Source organism: Elephas maximus, chromosome 4 (assembly GCF_024166365.1).
Source record: "Elephas maximus indicus isolate mEleMax1 chromosome 4, mEleMax1 primary haplotype, whole genome shotgun sequence".
NCBI classification, from domain to species: domain Eukaryota; kingdom Metazoa; phylum Chordata; class Mammalia; order Proboscidea; family Elephantidae; genus Elephas; species Elephas maximus.
Window position 1 is genome coordinate 153582847 of NC_064822.1, and position 12089 is coordinate 153594935.

At 42.3% G+C, this 12089-nt stretch overlaps 2 protein-coding genes across 3 annotated transcripts in view; both read right to left on the reverse strand.

Annotated features, from left to right (window-relative positions):
- Positions 1 to 7204, reverse strand: part of POC1B (POC1 centriolar protein B) — a 116971-nt gene extending 109767 nt beyond the window's left edge. The window contains exons 1-2 of one of the 2 annotated variants that reach the window (XM_049884023.1): positions 7079 to 7203; positions 6299 to 6383 (exon numbers count right to left, since the gene is read on the reverse strand). In XM_049884023.1, the coding sequence (XP_049739980.1) occupies positions 6299 to 6383; positions 7079 to 7093 (100 nt within the window). In that variant the 5' untranslated portion in view covers positions 7094 to 7203. Of the gene's footprint in view, positions 1 to 6298; positions 6384 to 7078 lie in introns of both variants that reach the window. The other variant, XM_049884024.1, reaches the window with a different exon arrangement.
- Positions 863 to 6288, reverse strand: GALNT4 (polypeptide N-acetylgalactosaminyltransferase 4). Its single transcript, XM_049884022.1, has one exon. It carries the CDS (start codon positions 5688 to 5690, stop codon positions 3942 to 3944), a length of 1749 nt encoding a protein of 582 aa, XP_049739979.1. The 5' UTR covers positions 5691 to 6288; the 3' UTR covers positions 863 to 3941.
- Positions 7205 to 12089: the final 4885 nt, after the last annotated feature.

Here is a 12089-nt window from a genome sequence, read left to right on the forward strand (position 1 = left end):
ATACCCAATGTTATGCAACCACCACCACTACCTAAGTCCAGAGCATTTTCACTACCCCCGCCCCCCAAAAAAACCCATGCCCATTTGCAGTCATTCCCCATCCCCCCCCCCAACCCCTGACAACCAATAATCTACTTTCTGTCTCTATGGATTTTCTAGTCCTTTTCACATTTGTGAAACTGAAGCACAGAGAAATGATTTTTACAGGGTTGCAGGATCACTTTGTAAGACAGCAAGGCCTGGAACACACATGTTTACAGTCAGTAAACCGTATTAAACGTGAGTAAAAATATGTATAGTTCACTTATAAGACATCTGATGCATAAAATAGAGTCCTTAGAATAGTAGTTCTTAGGCAATCTGTAGCTGGGGAGAGGCTGGGGGTAGGGGTGGAGTGCTAGTTAGAAATCACTGGAAAGAAGGTGAGATGGTACTGATGGAAGGGTATTGCACTTACGAACAGGGTGATGCTGACAGAAAAGTAGAGAGGGACATGTTGAGCTATGTGATTTACAAGGCAGATGCATTTCTTTTCAGTCCAGGGTTTTGCAACTGGTGATAATACACCCAGGTGCCCTCTCGGCACATTTTATGGTACCCTCAATGGGTCCCAGAGATCTCTGATCATTTCCAGTTTGTTCATGAGTAGTTAATGAATAATAGAGCTAACACCACTTCAGAAGGTTTGTTGGTTAATGACACCTTGAAAAATAATGCAGGAACCTTGACTTTCTTACATTCTATTGTCCACATTTTCAAATAAGTAAAAGAATTACAAGCTTAATTTACTACTGTTACCATTAATAAACGTATACACAGGGCACTAATCCAATGAGAATAAAATGATCAGAATCCATCTGCAAAAAGAATTCAGCATATTTTTTATTTAAATGTCTTAATCAACACTGCAGAAACCATTAATGAAAGAAAAAAGTACAGAAACTGCTCATCACACATAAAAAAATTCTTCATTCAAAAAAGATTAATCTGAACCTCAACATTCTTTGTGCTCATTTTAAAAGAGCAATTCAAAAGGACAAATAAGTCAAAACCAAGTATTTTATTAATTAAAACTGAGACCTCCAAACCACCTAAAACTACACAACTTAAAAATAATCTGTCTTCAACCTAGAAAAGTTTTATTTGCCAACATGCAAGGAATATACTGGAACCTACCACTGGGTAGACAAACAACTTTTCTGTTACAAACAGGTTAATCTGAATTACAGAGATTCTTCAGATGATTAATTTTTTTTTTTTAAGACTGCTAAAATGCCTCTTAAATCTATTCATGGTATTGGACACTAAATGACACAATTAACATTTAAAGTTGAAACTCCTTGCCCACCAAATGTTTTACTAAAACTGTTATTAAATAGACTAATTAACTTGAAAGGCTAACTCTTAATTGTCTATGGCAAAAGAAAGCTTTGGTACCAGTAAATTAAAATTAGGAAATCAAAATACATTTTGTATGTAGCTTACAGTATGTTTTTGGGGTTAAACTAGAACATGTCTATATACAGAAATGTGAAATTCTTGTTGTTCTGTTATCTACACTATTGTGAGTAACAAACAGTCTCTTCATTCTGAATCCCTGATATAAAGCACTAGCCTGAAGTTTCTTCCAAAAAGATTGCTTGCTCAGACCAGCAAGTTAGAGCAAAATGTAAATACAGAATTAGGTATTTTATTTTTAAAAGCTTGTTTTTCCTTTTGACAAGAGTAGCAAGATGCTAGAACAAAAATAATTCCAGTAAGGGTATCCAGACCGTATCAATTTTAGTCTACCATTCAACATAGGGCTAACAAAAACAACAAAACTTAAATAAAAAGAGAGGGTGGCTCAAAAAAAAAAAAAAAAAAAAAGCAGACTGTTAATGGGTTTGGGAGAATACCTGCTGCCAATTAAAACTTGAAAAATCCAGAGCTTTATTATAAATCCTCCTTAAATTATATCCACTGCATAATGAAGCTGGACCATTCTCTGAAAACTTTCAGGGTGCTAGATAACCTATAGAATCATTTTAAGAGGCAAAACAGAAAATATAGAAGATACACATCAATTTTCTTTTTTGAAATAGTTATTCTAAAAGACTGTCTTAAATTCAGTTTTTGCAAAGTTCCTACTCTCTAAGTCATTAAGTAAACACTGAAAACAACTTTATGAGTACGTTGGATTAATTCCTTACAGAGCGTAACACTTTGCATAAATCTAGATCAAAGTGAAATAATTGAAATTTAATTCTAAATTCAGCCTATGATTTCCAGATATGACACTGGAATAAAATGAGTAAAAAAATCCCCTTTTAAAAAAGTATATTTACTTCTCAAATAACTCACTTTGGGCTATATTCTTAGAGCTTAAAAAGTTTTAGAGTTTGAAAGGTTTTAAAAACAAAATTGACTCAACAGTTATGGAAACGAAATGACAATAAACACTGACAACAACATTCCACCCAGTCCAAAATAAACCACTTTAGTTGTGCTCAGCTCACTTAGTTTTGTAAACTATCTCTTTTCCAGCCTCATAACTGGACTATATGTTGCTCAACATTACCTATGTTAAAAATGTGAAAAGTGAAGAGATAAAAGTAGTGTAAAGATTGCAGTGACTGAATCTGAGAAGGGCATCCTACACGGTCATAACATTTCAAAGCTAGTAGGGATTTTCAAATTCTAATCCAGCACCCTCATTTTACAGATGAGAAAACCGAGGCGCGGACACATCAAATGACTGGACCCAAGTCCTCAGCTGAGCCATTCATTCATTCATTCATTCAGGCATTCAACCACTTACTGAAAGCTGCTGTCTAAGTGCCAGGCTCAACACTTGCTGAAAAGGAGCTGGAAGGCAGCTCTTCCAATTGCCAAGGCAGTCTTTTTTCCGTGACGTCTTAAAATAAATACTTAATTTCCTAATCAGCAAGAACTCATAAAAGAGTACTGCAGCCCTTGGAGAATCGGGCCCACTTTCAGTTTCACACATTTCAGTAACACAGTTGGGTTTAAACTTCAGAGAGGCCTCAACTGTGTTTACTTTAAATGATTAAACAATCACAAAGGGAGGCACAGTATTCTGAATGAGTCCCTTTCCAGTACATTTATAACTCAAGGAAGTACAATCAGAAAATGGCCTACACACACACACACAAAAAACGTTCACAGAGAGGACAGCTTACAAAATCAGAGCGAATCGAGGTATCAATATAGATCAATTAAATCCAACAGCTCAAGTGTACAAAGTGTGGAATGTAAATGTCTCCCCACCTCATTCAGATGTGGGTATATTTTTTGAGATGTCTGCATGGTAAAAAGACATGCAAACTCAAATTCAAACTAACGCTCTCTTCCAATGATACAGGCATCTAAACCAGGCCTTTTCCCATCTGATCAACTTTCTTTGGTTTCTATTTGATTAAAAGAAAATGTAATTAAAAAATAAAATCTAAAATTCGGTGTGCTGGCTAAAAAAATCAAAATTCTATATAAAATCAAAAGAGCATTAATTCAAACTACACATTTGTAAGTGTTTTTTTTTTTTTCTTTTTTTAAATCGGACATACAGTGAACTACCCATCACCATAAACCATAATTCATTTTGCTTAGACTTTGACGTTCTTTACCATTAAGTCTGACACTTAAGTGTTTTGTGCATCTCAACTCATAGTCACTTCTTTGAGGATATATCAGAGATCATATTGACAAAGCTCTTAAATAAAACAACCCATAAGTAAGGCACTTTGAAATATTAAACAGCAGCTCTCTGTGTACCCAGGTTCAGTGTAATATACCAAAACGAACCACAGCTTTTACAGAGCTCTCCAGATGGCCACGAGGTGATTTCTAATAAAATACAATCTTCACCGAGGCTCTCTGAAGGCTCTTTGACTTTCCTGAAGCTTTTGTCAGCTCATGACCAAAGTGCAGTTTGTGCTCTCCTACTTCTCAAACCTCCAGATTTGATTTTTATCTAGAGCATTACAAGTTCTCATTTGTACATCCGCCCGGCCCTCAGGTGTTCGATAAGCACTCAGACACAGCCCTGAGTGTGGATGAAAAATGGTTCCATCTTCTTTAAAATGCCAAATAATATTTGCTGGAATAGGGAACCCATCTTTAGGACAAGTTTGCATTCCCACAAAAGTCTTTTGCTCAGGGACTGTCGCACATAACTCTGTCACAGAATTAAACCTTATTTCTTTGTTTGAAGTATATTCAAAGAATTGATTTCCTCCTTGGCCATGGCATCCAAACAGCGAAAGGTTCGCACCTGTGGGGCTGTTGTCAGGAGAATTATAATCTAAACATTCAGAAGAAATCCCAGTACTGCGAACTGCTCCATGCCAGCCCGGCCTATCCTCTGGAACATGTAAATTAGAAAATACATTTTTCAAATACCAGTCAAAGTTCTCGCACCTCAGCCGTTCTCGTAATAATTTTCTTTCAGAAATATCACCATAAGCTTCTTTTCTTGCTGGAGGGTTTCGATTGTAGAAATGCTGTTTGTACTCATCCATCCACACTTCTGCTGCCCGGGCAGTATTCTGTAGGAAATTGGGCCGAGCATACGGTGCCCGCTTTGGGAATACATGGCCCACGTGGGAGCACGGATGGATCTCCAACTTACCACCACACTGCCACACCCTAAAAGACAGTTCTAGGTTTTCACCTCCCCACACTTCCATTCCAGTATCATAGGTTCCAAGGTACTCAAAATATTTCTTGCTGACAGCAAACAGTCCTCCAGCCATGGTGGGTGATCTGATAGGGTCAATTCTCGAAGACCTCCTGTCCCTTTCATGTTTGGGGACAGAATGCCACTGGAATGTTAAACGCCAATCAAACCCACCAATCATGGGCTCCCCTGTCTGCATGTAGAATTCAAAAGTATTCCAATCAATGGTGTCTATAACGGGACAAACAATTACTGTTTCATCTTTACCGATCCTTTCCAAGAGTGGTTCAAGCCAACCGGAGGTACATTCACAGTGACAATCCAGGAAAGTGAGGACATCTCCAGTGGCAAAAGTGGCCCCAATCAGGCGGGCCCTAACAAGCCCCTCTCGCTTTTTGGTTCTTATCAAGCGGACTCTTTCAAGATTGCTGATGTAACTTTCGAGCTGCGCCTTCAAATAAACTCTGTCACTCAAGTCATCGACCAAGATGATCTCCTTCAAAAGGACAGCAGGAGAAGTTTCTAAAACACTGTGAATGGTGCGGAGCAAAGTCGACCAGGCTTCATTGTAGAAAGCTATGACCACAGAGGTGGTGGGAAGCCTCCTATAGTTGAACTTCTTGGATTTACACTCGTACATTCTTTTATCCTCTATATGACGGTGCAGGGATATCCTGTCACTGAGGTAAATATTGATGGCATATCTCTCAATAAGCTCTTCTACCTTCTTCAGTTCGCCTGCATTGAGCTGCAGTTTGCTGGCTTTCCCCCATTCCCCCAGGGCATGGGAATCAGCAGGAGGCTTCTCATACAGTGGTCGAGACAAATCCTCTGCGTTTTTCTCTGAGTCAGAAAGCTGTCTTTGCCACCGCTTCCTGACAATGCTGGCTCCTGGGGAGGAATGGAAAGTGGAGACCGAGAACTCCACTAGGATATAAGCCACTGTTAAAAGCGCCAGCAGCAGGCAGCTCTTGACTGCCCAGGTCCACCTCACGACCATCCGGATCCTCATGGCTGGGGCGCAGAAGCGGCCACGAAAGTCACCATAAAGGGGAAGGGCTGTGGGACCCGAAGCTTGAGTTCCTGGCTCAGGTAGGGTGAACTTCTCAGCAGGTCCCTCCTTTCGAGGCAGGCTCTCAGCTCCCCTCCTGCCACTGAGACTTCCCAGGGGTCACCTGAGATCTCTCGGTCCTGGGCCTCCGGCACAGCACCAACTTTTTTCTCTCCCCTCTTCCTCCAGCTCGTCTCACAACTTTTCACAAACTCTCCAGCCAACACCCCGAGGACAAACCCCTCCCCTTCCCACTCACTCCTCCTGGTGGTTAGTTAGCGAAATTCCGCGGCTAGGGCCCGGCCGAGGGCGGCTCTTTGTGGGGCTCGGACGGGAACTGGGGGCTGGGATAATCGAGGTGTCCCCGGCAGGGACCGACCGCTCCCCCCCCCTCCCCACACCCGCTGCGCGTGTCACGCCACGTTCCCAGAGTCTCCGAACTCTCTCACACCTCTGGTTCCAAGTAGTTCTCCCCAGGGAACTCAGCCTGGACAGGAGAAAAAGTTTTCTGCCGGTTGAGCTTCTGTTCCACTACAACAAGGAAAAAAAAAAAAGAGAATAAAACTTACCAAGTTGTTTGCAGTTGGGGCTGAAGTCCACGGAGGTGATGGCAGCTTTGTGGCCTTTAAAATAACGCTCCAGAACGGGGTCCTCCTGGGAAGGAAAGTTGTCAGGTTTTGAAAGCAGGTGCAGAGCTCCGATCAGGGAGGCTGGGGGTCAATGCTGCCCCCTGCCCCAGGGTTCGGCCTGGGAACTGCCCGATGGGTGGCGGGTTTGCGAGCAGGAGTGCCCGCAGGAGCGCACGGCGGGCGCAGCGCTCCGTACCCGGGCATGGAGACGCTGGGCACCAGCTTCACCCGCAGAGCCGGCAAAATCTCTCACTAGCGCTTCCCAGGCTCCAGCGCGCCCACGGGACCAACTGGGCAGCTGGTTTAAAATGCACGTTCCCAGGCCCCGTCCGCGGGCCCCGCGTCGGCAGGTGCAGGGCGGGCCGGGGCCCCGGCTTCAGGACTTTTAAAAAACCTCCCAGGTGATTCTGACGTAGGCACTCCACCGAAACCCTTAGAGAATTCTGGGAGCCACGGCGCCGCCCGGGCTCGGTCCGGAGCTCTGGGACGCGAGGAGGAGCGCCCGGGAGTCCGACCAGGGCTCGGTGCTCCTGTCGCCTCTATTGGCCCCGTGGGAGAGGGTGGGACGCGGACGCCCGGAGTCGAGGGACAAGAGGCTCGGGTCCGGGCTGTGGACACCTGCCTCCACCTCCCGCCAGCTGGGGGAGCGGCCCCGGCCTGGCCCCGCAGCCCACAGCCCGCGGAGCCGGCGCCGCGGAAGCGCCCCCAATCTATCCTTACCGGCGAGGAAGCCATGGGGGCAGCGGTCGGCGCCGGGCTCCCTCCGGTCGGGGGGAGGGCGGGGAGGGAAGGGGACGGGGTGGAAGGGGGACCGTGTGGCGCCCGGAACCGTCTGCCTAGAGCGCTGGCGCCTCCCGGTCACTACAACAACGGCGGCCCAGTCAAACCCCGCGCTCCAGGCGTGGCCAGCAGAGCCCTGAGGCCTCGCCCGAGACCTAGAAACCCGAAGCTGGGCCCTCGGGCAGATGAAACGCGCCGGGGTCAGGTGCCACCCTACAACAAAGCGAACGTTTGTTAACACTTGTACTGCCTCGACTTGACTCCGGGAAGTAGGTCTGTAATCAGGATGGTAGGAGATCAATGGGAGGGTGGGGGGGGTAGGTAGGCTGTCTATGATCGATGCAATCGGAGTTCTATTTTACGTTAAAGAGACAGCGCCTATGCGTTTCAACTTGTTATGCGAGCTGAAAGGGCTTTGAAATGAAGAGAAACCGGTTGCCAGTTATTGATAGGCTCAAAGGAATTACACCCCCGAAGGACCGGTGTGGATTTATTTCAGCAGTTTTCCACACGGTGCCCTGCGTACTGTAGATGCTAAATACACGTATTGAATGAATGAATGTTATGCATTCACTTAATGTTTTTTATGCTGTTTCTGCTCTCATATGCAAATGAGCAGGTGAGAATAGAAACAGTAGGAAAAAAAAAACATTAAGAAACCCTGGTGGAGTAGTGGTTAAGAGCTACGGCTGTTAACCAAAAGGTTGGGAGTTCGAATCCACTAGGCGCTCCTTGAAAACTCTATGGAGCAGTTCTACTCTGCTCTATAGGGTCACTACTAGTCGGCATCAGCTGGACAGCAATGGATTTTTTTTCTTTTCTTTCTTTTTTTTTTAAAAATAACAGCAGCATATTTAAAGTCTTTAGAAAGAGACATCTTTTCTGTTTTGTTCTAATTCTTAGGCCACCCAGTAACTGTAACCATTTTTTGATACATAATATAATTTGTGCTTCAGCAACTCTATGAAGTTGGTGTAGTTACAAAATGTTGTCAATGTTTATAAACTTGATTCTTACATATTTTACATATAATTGTCCAAGGCCACACACAGGTCTTCCAATTTGAAGCCCATATCCTTTTTTCCCTGCCTCAAAGGATGACAGACTCAGCTAAAAATTACATGTAGAATAAAGACTTTTAGCAGCATAAGATGGCGTCATAGACCACGACTGGTAAGATACATGTTATGTGTCCAAATAAGAGTATACTGAACTCATTAATTACAGGTTCTCTTGTTGTCTAGTGATAGAATTCAGTTTTAATGGATATAGTACATAGCAATTTTGTAGATTGGAAATAGTTTTAGATTATAGTATTGGTTTAATTCAAGTGCACATTTATTGAATATAGCTGCTGTACACTTGGCCCTGAGGGATCCAAACCAAACCAAACTTGTTGCCATCGGGTTGATTCCGACTCATAGTGACCCTATGGGACAGAGAAGAAATTGCCGATAGGGTTTCCAAGAAGCGCTGGTGGATTTGAACTGCCATCCCTTTTTGGTTAGAAACTGAGCTCTTAACCACTGTGCCACCAGAGCTCCAAGGGATACAAAGATGACTGAAATGTTGTCCCTTCCCTTAAAGACTCAGCAATCTAGTTTTGGTATTATTCTCCATCTAGGTTTGACTTTTTAAAATAGGCTTGCATGCTTAAAAACAATGCTAGAAACCCTGAGAGTAACAAGACCCCTGGTGTCTCATTTTGTTTCAGCCAAGATATATCTAGTATTAGTACAGCAGATGAATAGGAAAAGGAAGAAAAAGCTGGAGATTTAGAAATAGTTCAAAACAAAAGAGAATTTTTAAGTGCATATTTTTGTCAATTTTTTTCAATTAATAAAATATACATATTTAATTGAATAGAAAAAATACCCTATCTATCATATACTATGTATACTATCACTTAAAGGTTAATCTTAAAAACAAACAAAAAAATGTATCTTATACCTATGATGTGGTCACTACACGCCAGGTAGTCTTAAGCACTTTACAGATTTTCACTTTTAATCCTCACGGTAGTCATTTTACTAATACCAGTTGCTGTGAGTCAACTCTGCCTCATAGTGACCCCATATGTGTCAGAATAGAACTGTGCTCATAGGGTTTTCAATGACTGACTTTTCAGAAGTCAATTGGCAGGCCTTTCTTTTGAGGTGCCTCAGAGTGGACTTGAACTTTCAGTCTTTTGATTAGCAGCTGAGTGTGTTAACCATTTGCACCACCCAGGGACAGTCTTATTAGAGAGGTGCTACTGTTATCATATTTCAATTTATACAGATAAGGACATTGGCATGCAGAAACATTAAGTATCTTGCCCAAGGCACACAGCTAGGAAGTGGCAGAGCCTGTACTTTTGAAACTCAACAGCTTGGGTCCAGAATCCACTTTTCAATGACTAAGTTATGATGACTTTTACATGAGTACAAGCATATTGTAAATATGTAACAGTTGGTACCCTGGCAATGATTATGGAAATGGTGCAGGACCAGGCAACATTTTTTTCTGTTACACATAAGGTCGCCATAAGTCGAAGCCACTTGACAGCAACTAACAGTGACAAGCAAAGAGTTAATAGTAAATTTTATAAAAAGGAAAAAAAAAAGTATCTTCTTTCTTTTTCAATTCCAGTATTACTCCAAACTACCCCACCCATGGTTCTTTTCCGTATTTGATTTCATTCTCTTTTGCTTTATCTCTCCTTTTACAAACAGCAAAAGTTCAGAGGTGGACATTTGGAAACATGGCACGCCAAGAGCAAGATTTTTCTAACCTCAAGCCTGCTTAAGTTCATGTGATTCCTCTTGCTATAGTGATTATCTGAAACCACTCAAAGTTGTAAACTGATCATTCACCTAGCTGGGAGCCACGGTTAGGATCAATATTTGAAAACCTCCAAGGTATCATTGGAGGCCAAAAGTGAAAAAACTAGACCCGCTGCTATTGAGTAGATTCCAACTCACAGCACCTTCATAGGACAGAGTAGAACTGCCTCACAGGGTTTCCAGGGAACAGCTGGCGGATTCAATATGCTGACCTTTTGGTCATCAGCCAAGCTCTTAACCACTATGCTACTGGTCCCCCTCAAACTAGAAATTGAATTTATCCACTTGAGCATTATAAAGGGTAGTTTTATTTCAATACAGGTCATTCCTTCTTAAAAAAAATAGTTACCTTCAAAATTTGAAATTTCAGGCATGGCACAAAAGTGCCATCTACTGTTCACATTCATGTGTGGCACCTAAAGTGAAATGATGTTTTTCTCTTTATACAAGCGGTTTAACTCTCTTCTTGACACAGTTGCTCCAAAGTTGGGAGAACATATAGAAAGGAAAAGTACCAGATCAGTTTGAATCATTAAAGCATTAACATATTTTTTTTTAGATTGTAACTGATTTACATCAATCAACAGTCAGTCTCCAAATCCTGTCAACTAGGTCCTCAAAATATAACTTATCTTCCCAACTTGTCCATGTGACTCCTGCCCCACGACATCCCCTTTTTATCTCCCTCTTGGGTAGAGTATTTCAGTAACCTCTAACTTGCCTTCCTACTTCAAGTCTACCTCCCTGCTTGTCTATTTTGTATACTTCCAACAAATTCTTAAGAGCTTTAGTAGTTTACAGATTCTTGGGCCCCACCAGAGGTTTTCACTTAGAAGGTCTGATGTTAATAGTAGAAATCTGTATGTTTTCAAATAAGTTTTCTGGGTGATTATAATTTGCATCAACAAGTTAGAACCACTAGGCAAAATCATGCTACAGGCTTTCTTTAAAATGCACTCTGTAACTGTATGATATGAGCCTCAAACCAAGTCCCAGTTCATATCTGACCACACACCTCTCCCATTTAAGCTCTTGCAGTCTACTAAGCACATTCACACTTTGGAACCTTTGCTAAAACTGTTCCTATAACTTTGAATGCCTTTGCTGCTCCCCTCGCCCCACTTCCACCCAAGGAAACCCATCTCAGGACCCAGAAAGAAGACTTTTCTATAAAATTGTGTTTTTCCGAGCCCATACTCCCTTATAAAAATATAACTTATTATTTCTTCCTCTGGGCTCCCATGGTATGCTACTTGCAGTTCTACTTAGCATTATAATTCTTTGCATTACACCTATATTGTATTTATGTGTCTACCAGCCCTCATTATAGTGAAGGGTCCGTAAGGACAAGGACTGTATTGTATTCATCTTGGTATCCCTCTGCAGCCACCGTAGTCCTGATGCACAGTAGAGCCTCTTTAAATGTTTTAAAAATTAAATGTTTTCTGTATTGATTGAGGACCTACAGTGTAACTAATCGGCTCTGTATCCAGTGTAAAGGCCTACAAAAGGAATAGGAAATATGATCATCATACTCAGTTTGCAATCTAACTGGGCAGAAAAGACTCACCATGTGAAATAATTTGTGATACCAATCAGCACAAGAACTAAGCAGGAAGTCCATAATGACCGTGGGAATTTGCAAAGAATCTGTATGGCAACAAAATTGTTGTATTCTTATAGCATCACATATGGCGTTCCCCTGATCTTCAGAGATGTTGCTCTTGTACGAGAAGTTTTCTGGAGGAAGAGGGGCTTCGACTGCAATTTTTAAAAAATGGTAGGATTGGACTAGATCAAGGACTTGTTAAAATGTGGATTTTAACTCCCAGATTTTCTGTTTTATTATGTCTAAATTGGGGCCTGAGGATTTGCATTTCTAACAAGTTTCTAGATGTAATTCTTATGCTACTAGTGAACCACTCTTTGAGAATCACCAGACTAAATAAACAGCCTGGGGGAAGTGTTGAAGGGGAAAAAGGTGCAAGAATAAAGGGTGTCACATTCATGGAATGAACTTCAGTAGAACGGAGGGGAGCCCCTGGGTCACATAAATGGTTAAACACTCAACTACTAGCCGAAAGGTTAGTGGTTCAAATCCACCTAGGGGTACCTTGGAAGACAGG